Source organism: Leuciscus leuciscus, assembly GCF_965113295.1.
Source record: "Leuciscus leuciscus genome assembly, chromosome: 2".
NCBI lineage: Eukaryota > Metazoa > Chordata > Actinopteri > Cypriniformes > Leuciscidae > Leuciscus > Leuciscus leuciscus.
The window spans coordinates 25,843,606-25,857,731 of record NC_138726.1 but is presented as its reverse complement, the minus strand read 5'-3'; the positions used below and the strand labels follow the sequence as shown (position 1 = coordinate 25,857,731).

Sequence of the window (14,126 nt, the reverse complement as noted above, 5' to 3'; positions counted from 1 at the left end):
TAGGGCTAATCAGTCTAACTTTTCAGATTCAAATTAGACCAATCTACCTTTTTATGTAACTGAATTAAAAAAGTTAAAGGAGCTGTATGTAAGAAATGTATTTCAATTAATCATAAAATGGCCTTGATATGTCACTAGACATTAAGAAATCATGTTCATTTCAAATACTTATATCACTGACACAACAGTAGTCCGGCCAGGATATTGTCATTTAAAAAGTGAAGTTGCAGCCCTCAACTGATGTTGATGTTGACTGTCATCTTGTGTTTTGGCCTGAAGCTCCACCCTCCGGCTATCTACCAATCACGAAGTCAGTAGTGTTTCGGCATCGGGGTTTGCCAGCTCTGCTCTAGTTACCACAGCTGCAGCTACAAACGTTCCTGCTGGATCCTGCAGCCTATCTGGCAACCTCGAGTCAGGGGGAGGGGGAGGGGGAGGGGATACACCGCTCTACAGTAATTTGAAAGTGATTGCAGTACCAGTTTTGGCCACAATCTTACATATGGCTCCTTTAAGACCTGGGTTTCGAAGAAAAAAATTCGATGACTAATTTATGACTAGTCTAAGCAGTTTATGCAACCGGCCACAGACCATAAACTCATAAAACTTATGACATTCCAGGAAATCCTTTTTATGGACAAAGGCATCCAGCTATTGCTGCAGCAGCAGATGAATAAAACGCAGATAGAGACGTTTTAACAGATGATACATGAACACAGTAAACATACAATTGCGGCAACATATGGTTTATCTGTGTTCTTCTAGACATTTTGGGTATTTTCATAAGAATAAAGCATATTTATCGATCCGCTCTGATCCTAGTGCTGCACTTCACCATGAAACACGCTGTGCATATATTTCTTTATTTAAACAATTACTGCCTTATGGTTTAATTTCGGTTAATCGTGCAGCCCTAGATAAACCTCATACACAAACAAGCAGCTCTGTCTTACACAACTGTGTCGCAGGCATGCAACTGTGGTAAATGTATTCATCGCCCAAAACAATTGTTTAGTAGCATGTGCGACATATGTTGCACTGCACTGCACAGCCCTGATAGCGGTTTAATCCAAGTCTTCCGTAGAGACATGATCACTTTATGTGACGTAGCAAAAACAAGTAAATGTCATTCTGCCGTTAAGTGCATAAGCTACACCATTTACATAATGCTCCAGCAGACAGCGACATGTGTCACTATAGGTTATTGGAGGTGCTACAACATACTGCAACATGATGTCACAATGTAACAATGTCAGTGGCACATGATGACGCAATCCATCGGCACTTGTCATAAGTTTTAGTGGCACGTGACAATGACAACCGGATGTGCCACTAATCATAGCGGCCAATATGTATAATCATATGTGCAAATGGCTTTTGTGCATAAGATGACACGCCACTTAATATTAATACCGCCTCTCTGATTGGTTACATTTACCCATTAGCAGGTTTTGACTCATATATGAACTGGATTTTTTAAATATTCAAAACAACAGCACTTCTGCCTGTGTCATATTGCTTAATTATCATGTTACAGCTCCTGCCCTCACGTCAGCAGATTCTTCAGTCCAGACTAACCACAGAGCTCTGTTCTCAGATATTTTAAATACATTTGTGCCACTGTAACCAACCACACTGCAAAATCAACCCTTCACATCAGCTGATTGACAAACATCTACACTGAATAATATAAAATAATCTTTAAATTTATTTAAAGAGACACCCCCACACCTCAATCTCATTTGACTAAAATGCTTTCAAGTCATACATTTTTTAACTGAATCAACTAGGTAACATGATGAAGGTGGTAGCAAGCCTGAACAATTCTGAACAGTTGAATAATCCTGTAACATAGCTAGATCTAATAAGTACAATAAATGTGCAGGAAACCTCATAACAACACACTTCAAGACTACAAGATTCAGAATAGTTTGAAAAAGCTTCCAATTTTCCAAAGGCATGCATCAAGATACTTGGGAATATAAAAAAAAAAAAAAAAAAATACAAATGAATCGATTGTCCAGTTTGAATCCATTCTTGCCATACATTTTATTTTGGGTAAAGCTGGTTCCATACTTAACACGATTATCCATCAGCTGCGCAACGTATTAGACGCTCAAAACCCCTAACGTTACACCTGTTCAAATGCTCGAGGAATTCTAACACAACTTGGCCATAGGCCCTGCATAAGCTGTTTTTCTACAGAACACATCCTATATGCTATCTACAACTATTGATTACTAAAGGTTAACGTTACACGTATGTTTATCGGTTTATGGGGAAGGTCAAAGTCTATGGAATTTCACATTACACATAAAGCGTGTTTGGCTAATATCTGAAAACATAGTATTAACGTACACATGTATAACGGTCACAGCACCGTCTACGTATCAGGTACTAGATAACGGTTTCAAAGCTGTAACGTTATAAGGTTACCAATGAACATTGCACTGAATTTCCCATTAAAATTACATGAGCGAACAAACATAACATAACAGAATTACAGCGTAATGGGACCCCAAACAGAACAACGGGGCGAAAATACACTTTATATAATTGCTTACAGGTTTCCATTTATAAATATGTAAGACGTACGTTAACGTTAAGTAGGTTATGTGTGGGCTCGCTAGCTAGCAACACGGCTATTCGTTAGCTCAACGTAAACAAGACACTTTTCTTCAGCTATTGTGAAAATTGAATGACAATGGAAGCTAATTTTCGGCTACATTAAAACTCTTTAGTTTCATGCAATAATGCGGACATAAACGGCATTTTCCAGTGATGACTTACTACGTGAAATGCAAGGCGGTGTTGATGGTTTCACAGCTGTCCTCGGATTTGACAGGTTGTAAATGAAACCGAACTTTACTTCGGACGCAAAAATAAACAAACGCTTTGCAGCCAATGAGAGAGCAGGATTTGCAAACAGACCTATGTGCTTTACGTGTGTGAGGCGATAAAAGGGCGGGACTTACGTGGCAGCAGCGGGACTTTACTGCGCCTTAAATAGGGATAGTTCACCCAATGTGTTTTTTTACATTCTGTCATCATTTACTCACCCTCAAGTTGTTCCAAACCTCTATGAGTTTCTTTCATTTGTTGAACACAAAATAAGTTATTTTGAAGAATGTCGGTAACCAGAAGGTTGACGGTAGCCATTGACTTCCATAGTATTTTTTTCCCCTACTATATGGAAGTCAATAGTGACGATAATTATTCAAAATATCTTCTATCTAGTATTTTAGATAAAAGAAACTATCATAAAAAAAATCTTGTGTAGCTGGTCAGTGAATATGAATCAATTAGAACAAACATTCAATTTAACATCTCAAAAATAGTTTTATTGTATTCACATTCGTTCACGACCTGCAAACATACAGCCAATTATTAAATACAACATTGTCTTAAAACAGACAAAAATGTTTTCAATGACATTACAGTGTTGTTTATATGCGATTATTCATTCCATGATTGCAATCAAGCCAAGCTTCAAAGTGAAGTGTTATTCTGCAGAAGCATATTATTGTCCTGTCCTCCTGGCAAACGAATGTCTTTATAACTCTGGAACAGACAGGTGTTTGAGGAGGGAGATTTCCTCAGCACGCTCTGATGTAGGTATCCATTAAAAAAATCTGATGCTGACAACCTTTTCTTGAACTTTACAGCTTTGAATCCAACCCAGCCATCCTAAAAATGATGTGGAGAAAAAGACAGACAGACAACATTGTGCCAATTGTTAAATAATGTCAACCTTACAGTAAATGTGGGCAAACCTATGCCTGGTTGAAAAGAACACTGTTCTTTTGATATAACGATTGATTGTACAATTTAGAACTGAATATAATAGTAAGGAAGTAAAATAATGCCAAATGTTCTTGAAACAAAAAAAGCCAGTTGAATTGCACTACTTGAAAAAAAAAAATGCATTTCATTAACCATGCTTGCATTTTTATGGGCTGAAATTCAGCATGGTTGAATTTTTAAGCTGTGAATATTTCAATTCAAAACATTTCAAACACATTTTCATTATTAAAAATTAAATAATCCATATTCACCTTTCATACGGTATTTCACTTCCAAAATATTCGTTCCATTTTATTTCGCTTAGCAAATTCACTTCCACAAATTCAGTGGTTCAAATTCGACAGAAAATTCCAAGCAGTAGATTACCGATCATACTCTTCATCTGCTGTTACTCTACCTCACCAGCAGATGGTGCAAAATCACGTGTTGTAGACGAAGACCAGCAACAGTTAGAGCAAGTCATTCATAAAAACTCATGTCAGTGATTATTATGACAGCTTTTTTGTTAAATTCAGTGTCTTCACAGTTACTTTTCCTGTGTAGCCTACAAACATCTTTCTCTACCGTGAACGAGATTATAATGTTATTCCCCCGATGCGGATGTACTGTAGATCAAATGTTACATTTGAGGCTGACATATATTCCTCTTGGTTGTTTAGTTGCCTTAAAGGGATACTTCACCTCTGGAAAGATGAATGTGTATTTAAAATAGGTCATTTATGTAGAAGAAATGTGAAGAATTTTTTTTATTTAGAGTTTTCTAGACTGAGAAAAGCCAGAAAATGTATTTTTGGCTTATGTGGATGAAAGACAACAACTCCCAGAATGCACTTGCTTCGCTGCTCTACGAGGCCACGCCTCCCGGTTAGAGAGCGCAGTTGAAAACAACAAGGTTAGGCTACTTGTGAGTCTCCGTGACGAGTTTGCCCGGGATATTGAGATCGCCCAAAATGTCCGGGATTCGACTTTTGCGTTCTACAGTCGCCATTCATCATGTTTACTGTGGCGAGCAGGACGAGGCTGAGGGGTGCGGGAGAACGGCGCGAGGCCGGTGGCATCATTAGTGAGACGCGCCGGTCTCCTATCTCTCACGGAGGAGCGTGAATTTTCTTAGCAATGTTAAAACGCACATCAACCGATCACTTGTTTAGCGTTCATGTAAACACTACATTCAGATTCACCAATCGGAATGAATTCAGTTAGATTGAAACAAAAGGTGTGCATGTAAACAATGAATGGCGACTGCAGAAAGCAAAAGCCGAATCCCGGACATTTTGGACGATAGCGACGGCCAGACATGTCTGGGAAAAAGAGGATGGTAACCCCTACTACTCAGCTTTCTCCTACTACTCAGCTTTCTCCTACTACTCAGCTTTCTCCACAGAACAAGAGCCTGCTAGCTTAGCTTCCAAAGAAAGACCATAGACAGTATATAAACTGGACACAGCGACCCCATTGGATTCAACGGAGATTCAAGTGAAGTCAAATAGAAGCACTAACTTCCTGATGGTCGAGCGTACTGCGCAGACTCAAACTGAGCTTGACGGCATAGATGTGACGTGAGCAACCCGTCTATCTACTAGTAGCTGTGCCGAGAGAAATCTGAATCATTCCCTTACGAAACTTGCAGAGACGGAGAGTGTGAGTAGGAGGTGTCCATGAGCTAGGAGCAGGAGAAACTTTTGCCAAGTATTCTGATTAATTACTTTGTCATTTTGCCTCCACGTCCCCCCGATTGCGCATGAGCTTCTCCTCCTGTCCATACGGTAATCTCTCTACTGTGCGACAGAGAGTCGTGTGGTTATGACGCAATCGTTAGCCTATTTTTACAAAATCTGCTTCTACGGGGCCATAACGTAAGATACAAGGTAATGGAGCCTTTTATACATTTTCGTGTTTCTTTAGAAATAAATAATGGACAAATGGAGTCTTTAAACGCCTCAGATGTAAAGTTATTCGCTGTCAAAGTGACGCCAAAATGAATGGGAGTCAATGGGATGCTAACAGCAGGTGATGGTCCGCTAGCCAATGGCGGCGCCCGGGGCTACTTCAAAATAATATGAAACCCTGCCCCCCTGAGAAAGACGGCTGATACTAGCCGTTTCTCAATGTCAAGGAAGGATCCTCGGAAGCCAGAATTTCGAGGATGCTACGTCATCGACATCCGTCGAAGGACTGTTCCAATGTCGAGGATCCTCGGAATTTCAACCAAGGACTGAGTCATTCGTTCGAAAAATACCCATATACAGGAAAGGATGCATATGTGTAGCCTTCGCGCTCTTCGCGCTCTCAAATCACCCACAATCCTATGCGCGCAGCTTTGATATCTTTTTCAAAAAAATTCGTAATGTCGGACGTTAACGGAGTCGGAGCGTTAACGGCGCAATATGCTTTCAAATGTAAGTATATTTACGTTACCAAACATTTGTTTAAAAAAAAAATGCATCCATTATGTTATGGGTCAAATTGATCCGCACTGTTTAAACACACTTGACAGTCAAAGAATCAATATGATTAAAAAGGAGTTTATTGATTTAAAAACGATTATATTGCCTGAGTGAACAGAACTGCGTCCATAGCAACGCTCTGTTTTTCATTTTCACTGACGTAATGACGCAATGACGTGCACTTGCTAGACTGTTCCAGAGCCGTTGAAAAACGTGTTCTCTCCGAATGCTAAAGAGGAGCCTCGCCTAGCCTCTGAAGGAAGTGACTTGGAAGGACCAGTCCTGCCAAGGAAGTATCCTTGACATTGAGAAACACCTACTGTGTACATTCTGTGAGTGAGATCCCACCTCCTATGGGTGGGCTGAAAACATGCGGGACAGCCTCTCTTACTGGCTGTAGTCTTTAGCCTCTGGCCAGAAAATCCTCCGATGACGCAAAATGACGATTTTTGCGTCATCGGAGGATTTTTTCCAGACAAATAATGCATCAAATCTCTCATCTCAGGGGGATATGAGGGTGGAAAGCCCGGTAATTCGAAAATACTACAGGTTTTCTACTAATACAAAGCTTAATGCTAAATCCTGAAGTATCCCTTTAACTTTATATTGCGGCGATACTCAATATTCCTCAATACTTCAGGATTCCCCTGCTGGACATATAAAACGCTTAACGTAGCTTAATGGACTAATACAGTGATATAAAAGACCAAACTCGCAGGCAAGCAGATGGACTCAGAATATGAACGTAACGCGCAAAGTTTAATGCTGAGCGTTTCCCAGTGATATACTGGCACAAAGTTGGCTTGACGTTGGACATTCGCACATTTAGGGACGTCTCTAAAGTTATGTACGACATTGGTATATACGTTTCTAACTTCAATGGCATTTGAATAGAACGACTTAGTCATAAAACCAACTGTAAATTGTTCATGTAGTGTCAGGCATAATGCGCACCCTTTAGATTTTTAATAATTATTCAAATAAATTGAAATTTGCTATTGAAGTTAGAAATGTGTATGCCAAAGTTGTATGCAACTTTAGAGATGGTCCCTAAATGTGTGAATGTCAAGCCAATTTTACATTTAGGCTACATTTAGTTAGCCTGGTAATACCAAACATTTAGTTAGCCTGGTAATACCAAACTCTGCTACTTCGCTTTGCTTCATAGACAGAGTCTGGAAGGGCATAATAATTGAAAAGCGTTTTCTTTCTCGTGGGGGGGGGGGCTCTTCTGAAGTTTAAAATCCATTGGTTACCTGTAAGCCAATCACATGGCGTTTGGTTATGACTTGTGTTATTCGTCGAACTTCCACTGTAAACACATGTATGATGCGAAAACAAAACCATCGAGCGAAATACCGGAGTGAACATGGCTGTGAACGACTTTTGCAGATTATGTGAAGTAAATCTACGCATCCACGGTACAATCAGCGTCTACGTCACGGCTCTCAGCCCGCCCTCTGTTCGTTGATTGGCCGGCTGTTTTGAGGCCGGAGGAAAACTGGGAGATAGGTCGCTATCTCAGACTGAGTACAGAAGCGAACTAGCGGAAGTACGAAGTCTGACGTAGTCAGGCTAACATTTAGTCATTTAGCAGACGCTTTTATCCAAAGCGACTTACAGTTAAACTAACAATAGGACTACAATATGCAAGTGCTATGACCCTTCCCAGTTTAATCTAATGCAGTACATGTGTATATATATCTATATATATATATATAAGAGAAGAGAAAAGAAAGTGTTAGTATTAATTGATGAAGTGTTTTTTTTTTATGCCAGTATATCACTGGGAAACGCTCAGCATGAAACTTTGCGCGTTAGGTTCATATTCTGAGTCCATCTGCTTACCTGTAGCCTATATAGTAGGCCTACAGCCTTACATCTCTAATAAGGTGCGAGTTTGGTCTTTTATATCACAGTATTAGTCTATTAAGCTACATTAAGCGTTTTGTCCCGAAGGAAGGGGAATCCTTGAGTATGATGAGGTATTAAGGGGAAACCGATTATAATCCCGTTCATGGTAGAGAAAGCTGATAACATGTAGGCTACACAGGGAAAGGAACAATGAAGTTATTGAATGAAACATAAACACAGCTTTTGTGTCTTTATCATCTTTTCCGCATATATACTGACCCAGAATAATCATCAAAAAAACGTAATGCATGCTCAAATTGCTGTAAATGCGTTTTTATGAATGAATGGCTTGCTCTAACTGTTGGTGGTCTTCGTCAACAACACGTGCTTTTGCACCCCCTGCTGGTGAGATCGACTAACAGCAGATGGAGAGTATGCTCGGCAATCTACTACTTTTCCTGCAGTTCCTGGATGTCAATGTTGAATTTTCTGTCGAATTTGAACCACTGAATTTGTGGAAGCGAATTTGCAAAGCAAAATAAAATGGACCGAAAATTGCCTGTTGAATATTATAGGTTGTATTTTTAAACAGTTTGATTATTTTGGAAGTGAAATATGAAAGGCGAATATGGATTATTGAATTTTCAATAATGAAAATGTGTTTGAAATATTTTGAATTGAAATATTCACAGCTTAAATATTCAACCATGATGAATTTCAGCCCATAAAAATGCAAGCCTTAAAAATACAATGCATTAATATGCAAGCATGGTTAATGAAATGCCTTTTTTTCAAGTAGTGCAATTCAACTGGCTTTTTTGTGTCAAAAACATTTGGCATTATTTTATTTCCATATAATAGTGAAATACAGTGTAACGTAATTTGGTACATTCTGTGTTTTTATTGTTAACTAAAGCTAAAACCAATGTAATTGGAAATGGGTTGAAATAATACATATATTAGATTTAAAAAAAAACTTTGGTTGTGATTCTGAGGAGCAAGCTGGTCCAAATAAACTGGGTACTGACCCATCTTTCTAGAGCAAACATTTTGCGAATCCCGCGTGTGTTAACTAAAATGACATTTGAGGGCTGGTCAAGTTGTTCGCAGGTGGACAATGTACAACATAGGAGGGCATTATGCAAATTAATCTTCTAGTGACGTAGAACCGTAAAGCAGTAGGATTCGAATGAAAAACGACTTGTGTTGGCAGTTCAGAGTCGATTCTTTCTTTTGGGAGACAATAACTTTATTTATTGTGCACTTTCAACTTTAAAACTTTGCAGAACGTTTACATTCACAAACATTCAAAAATATTCAAAAAACCATAATAGGGGCACTTTAAGTGTATTTCTTCTGTGCCTGTGGACACCTGTGTGTGTGTGTGTGTGTGTGTGTGTGTGTGTGTGTGTGTGTGTGTGTGTGTGTGTGTGTGTGTGTGTGTGTGTAGTAACATTTCCAAACTCCATGTGCATACCTTGCAGCGAACGAGTAGGATATCGGATTCTTTCTGATAATGGACAGACCCTGGTACTGCAGATAAACATGGAGAAGCTGCAAAGAAAGGTGAAAGAAAGTGTGATCCCTTACATTACTCTTTCCAGTAGACAAACAGTTAGTTATGGTGTTTTCAGACCTGTAGATTGTTTGCTTTGTTCCGAAACAGGGACTTAAATTGCTACAGTCTCATTATCTCCTTGGTTTCATTTCGATTTTGGAAGGCAACAGCGTACCCAAAATGTGTTCGTGCAAGTCACATGTGCGTAAAACCTCTCATTGGTGCAAGTGCACTTGTTCATGTTCTGGAATTATGCTCATAGCGTTCATCCATCAAGATACATATAAATTAAATTAAATAAAAAACAGTACAGCCGTTTTGGAGGAGAACAATGACATTTTAAGACGAAGAGGTTCTTGGTTTGCAAAAAGTAATTATTATACAACTTGGTTTGTTGGTCTGATGGGTTAGATTGCTTTCTCACCACAAGAGAACCACTCCAGAGTTTTCAATCTGGCCAAGACCAACTCATTCAGACAATCCTGGACAAATTATTTTAGTGCGTATCTGAATGCAACTGTCGTGTCCATACAGCATATACCTAAACGAACCGAAATAAGGGAGAAAACGTGCCATATTTCCAAAACAAAACCTCTAAACGAGCCAGGTGTGAAAACGCACAGTCATGGGCAAGATCACAAAATCATCAAATAAGCAACTCTGGTTACCTGTAAACAACACGTTGCATTTGCCAACAAAGTCCAGAAGTTTGATGGGATTGCCCATCCACATTGTTTTCAAAGGAATCTGATAGAGAAAAAAAAAAAAAAAAAACACTGTGTTTAACGTTTATTAAAGCAACTGATGTAATGTATATGTTTCTTAGGACCTCTTTAATCCTACCCGATATCCAATAGCTCGAAACAGCCGATCAATGTAGTCACAGCTGTGCTCTTCCCATATTATCCAGGCCATTCTGGAGCTGATTTTGGGGGCTAAGGACAGTAATATAGATGGTTGTTTCATGTATTTCATTTGTTTTAACATTACTCTCACACAGTGATCTTATAAGTGCTTTACTGCTTTAGAATTTGCTGACGCTCTGTTTTGGACATTGCCTTTTAAACACACTTACCAAACGATGCCCCCTCCTTAGGTTGCTCCTTTCTGTTTGCTATCCTTTCTGGAAGATGTTTTAGAGTGTCCATCAACTGTTGATTTAAATATGAGACAGAAGTTTCAAAACTATTTATGTGAATCAATGCCAAACAGTGTTATTGTTGCAAAAGCAGAGTGAATAACCAAATCTCATGACAAATTATAAATAATTTAATCATTCCTGCCGCTCAAACAGTAGAGCACAAAGCTAGCAGAGTTGTTTCCACGGAAATGCAAAAACTGATATATGAATGCAATGTACACTACCGTTCTTGTACGTAAGTTTTGGGTCTGAAATAAGTCACGTATGCTCACCAAGGCTGAATATAATTAATCATAAATACAGTAATCAACAGACCATATAGTGAAATATTATTACAATTTAAAATAAGTGACCCTGGATCAAAAAACCAGTCACGTCACACGGGTATATTTGTGGCAATAGCCAACAATACATTGTATGGGTTAAAATGATTGATTTCTCTTTTATGCCAAAATCATTAGGATATTAAGTAAAGATCATGTTCCATGAAGATATTTTGTAAATTTCCTACCGTAAATATATAAAACATGTATTTTTGTGAGTGAATGCATCACAATTGCAAACATAAATGTACAACTTTAAAGGCGATTTTCTCAATGTTTCGATTTTTTTTGCACACTCAGATTCCAGATTTTCAATAGTTGGATCTCGGCCAAATATTGTCCTATCCTAACAGACCATACATCAATGGAAAGCTTATTTGTTCAGCTTTCAGATGATGTATAAATCTCAATTTCAGAAAATTGACCCATGTGACTGGTTTTTGTGGTCCAGGGTCACTCACATATGTTTGCAATTTGAATATATTGTAAAATGTAATTTTGTGATGGCAGAGCAACATTATTAATAGCCATTACTCCAGTCTTCAGAGTCACATGACATGATCCTTCAAAAATCATTGTAATATGCTGATTTGCTCTTTTCAGGATTGTTTAATGAATAGAAAGTTCAAAAGAACAGCATTTTGAAGAAATATTTTGTAGCATTATAACTGTATTTACTGTCACTTTTGATCAATTTATTGGGACTTTGCTGAATAAAGATATTTTTAATCTTAATGAACACAAATTATACTTCTACTATATACTATAATGTATACTACAAACACAAGACATTTTTAATTACAGAAACTAAAATACGTTAAGCGGTGGAAATTACCATTCTGGAGCCCACAACCGCCAAAGTAGCGCCAAGCTCATCCGCAGTGCAGTTCTTTGGAATCTCATACAGCTCTTGCTGAAGAATTGGGCCTACATCAAATCTGATATGAAATAAAAGCCATAAAATAAAAGACTGGATACTTGGAAAAGAAATATACAGAAATATACACCTCTTATGTAACTTTCATATTTGTCCTGCCATGAACAATTACTGCACATGGCATTTACCTCTTAGGTCGTATTTGCATGATAGTCACTCCTGTGACAGTGTCGCCATGTAAAATCGTATGAAAGACTGGAGCAGGTCCCCGCCAGCGTGGCAACAGACTAGGATGTACATTCAGGATCCCACTGAGGAGAAAACAACAACAACAACAAACAAACAAACACAAATTATGGTGTATTATGAGCTTAGATCATGCTGTTAAAATATTTAAAACAGCACACAATGACTACAGACAATCCAACCATTCGATTAAGTAATGCGCTTTCCCTGAATCCTCATTACTTACTGTGGCATTTTGTTGATGACGTTCTCCTTGATTAGACAGCCAAATGACACCACCACACCAACATCAAACTGGGCGCTGAAGTCCACATCTGGCCATTGGTGAAGTGGAAGTCTGTTCTGCTCTGCGTACTTTCTGACAGGAGTATCTCTGGACAGCGTCACCACCTCAAGTGAATCTATGATTTCAGCTTTTGAGTCATCTCTATAAAAAGAAGAGTAAACTCATAAGATAAATAATGCAATAGGGTTATTAGTAAAAATAGCAATGCAATAAAAAAACTAAAAAATTACCGAGACACATGAAGCCGTTTCAATGATTCCAGTGCAAAATCATCACTTCCAAAAAACAATACTCTCCAGGGTGGTTTTGAAGCAGATTGTATTTGAGTTACAAAAGATTCGTTTCTAAGACGTGTGATGCAGTTGCTACAAAGTCCTTGAGACAGCAAACGTCCCCGATCAATGAATTTTAAATAGCTTAGGCTCCACATACTCTGATATAAGTTTTCATAAATGACAAAGCATATCTTTAACAGCTAGCAAAATACGAAACCATCACTCCTCTACGGATAAGCACGCAGTAGTCATATGAGTCATTCTAACATTTAATGCCAACTTCAGTCGAGAAAGTCTTGACATTTCCCACAATAACGTGTCCCAATTATGTTTACAATACTAATACGTTTTCGCAAACCAGTAGATGACAGTTACAAGGTTACTGTAAAGCGGTACATGTACACACAGGCGTATGTGTGCGTCGCCATGTTGACGTTAACGTCATTTCCGCTACGGTTTTCCACATAAAAAGATATATATTGTGCGTTTATGAAAGCTATTTTAATTACAACATTTGCGTAACTAACGATTTTTTTTTGTACTTCAAAAGAAAAAAAACAAACAGACTGTGTTTATAAAGTTGTTATTGTTCTTTGGCGATGCGCGTTTTTTTTTATTAATGCCCAAAAAATTAAAATGAAACAAATACATAACAGGAAATAAAAACAAAACATATATCACAAAAACAATAATAATAAAATAACTAAGAGCGAGAGGAGAAAAAAAAAGTTAAAAAAATAAAATAAAAAGATTTTTTCAAAGATTTTTCAAGTTTTTTATGCCCATTAAAGAAAAAACATAGAAATACCACAAGTCTACCACAAGAATTGACTTCTAATTGAATCTTACCCAAAAAACTATTAATAAAAAAATTTGCCAAGTATCATGATCAGATTAACAACTGAATATGAGAATTGGAGTTGTAATAAAGAAAAACAATATTAAAGGTTAATACATGTTATGACTTTTTCCCCTATAGCCACAAATGATTTAAAAAAAGCTTTAACACAAACATAAAAAAAAAGATGTACAATTGTCTCTTCTACATCACAGAGTGCATTTATTTTCAATGTTTTAAAATGAGTAGTATAACTAGGGTAGCATTTATGTAATATTTTAAATGTGACTTATTTTATATTGTTTGTTAATAGATATTTGTTTCAGACTCCAGTTAACTTTGTATGACACCATCCATTTGAAAGATGAGCTGGAATAGATTTTCTGTTAACAATTTTGCAAACAAAGTGGTTATTGAATAATTTGTCATCAGTAATTAAAATACCTTCAATTGAAATAGAAGTGTTACAAAGAAATA

At 37.7% G+C, this 14,126-nt stretch overlaps 2 protein-coding genes and 1 long non-coding RNA gene across 16 annotated transcripts in view; 1 reads left to right on the top strand and 2 right to left on the bottom strand.

Annotated features, from left to right (window-relative positions):
* The window catches only part of ppip5k1a (diphosphoinositol pentakisphosphate kinase 1a), a 38,945-nt gene extending 36,002 nt beyond the window's left edge, over positions 1 to 2,943 (bottom strand). For 13 of the 14 annotated variants that reach the window (XM_082161827.1, XM_082161838.1, XM_082161833.1 and 10 more), the window contains exon 1: positions 2,791 to 2,942. The gene's annotated coding sequence lies outside the window, so the exon portion shown is untranslated. Of the gene's footprint in view, positions 1 to 2,790 lie in introns of all 14 variants that reach the window. The other variant, XR_014203714.1, reaches the window with a different exon arrangement.
* A 376-nt stretch (positions 2,944 to 3,319) lies between these two features.
* mtfmt (mitochondrial methionyl-tRNA formyltransferase) lies at positions 3,320 to 13,245 on the bottom strand. The gene is made up of 9 exons (XM_082161907.1): positions 12,767 to 13,245; positions 12,477 to 12,677; positions 12,193 to 12,315; positions 11,963 to 12,065; positions 10,739 to 10,814; positions 10,507 to 10,598; positions 10,332 to 10,410; positions 9,583 to 9,659; positions 3,320 to 3,687 (listed from the first exon to the last, which is right to left on the bottom strand). The coding sequence occupies exons 1-9, from the start codon at positions 12,964 to 12,966 to the stop codon at positions 3,490 to 3,492; spliced, it is 1,149 nt and encodes a 382-aa protein (XP_082018033.1). The 5' UTR covers positions 12,967 to 13,245; the 3' UTR covers positions 3,320 to 3,489.
* On the top strand, positions 3,694 to 9,655 carry LOC309492883. The gene is made up of 3 exons (XR_014203742.1): positions 3,694 to 6,587; positions 7,489 to 9,519; positions 9,556 to 9,655. It is a non-coding gene; the product is annotated as an uncharacterized lncRNA (long non-coding RNA).
* Positions 13,246 to 14,126: the final 881 nt, after the last annotated feature.

Bases quoted from the DNA above. Each gene is read 5' to 3' on its own strand.
- mtfmt (XM_082161907.1), bottom strand. From the start codon at position 12,966: ATGTGGAGCCTAAGCTATTTAAAATTCATTGATCGGGGACGTTTGCTG. The intron at 12,678-12,766 runs GTAATTTTTTAG...TTCTTTTTATAG, and splicing joins AAACGGCTTCATGTGTCTCG to AGATGACTCAAAAGCTGAAA. The intron at 12,066-12,192 runs GTAAATGCCATG...ATTTCATATCAG, and splicing joins ATGCAAATACGACCTAAGAG to ATTTGATGTAGGCCCAATTC.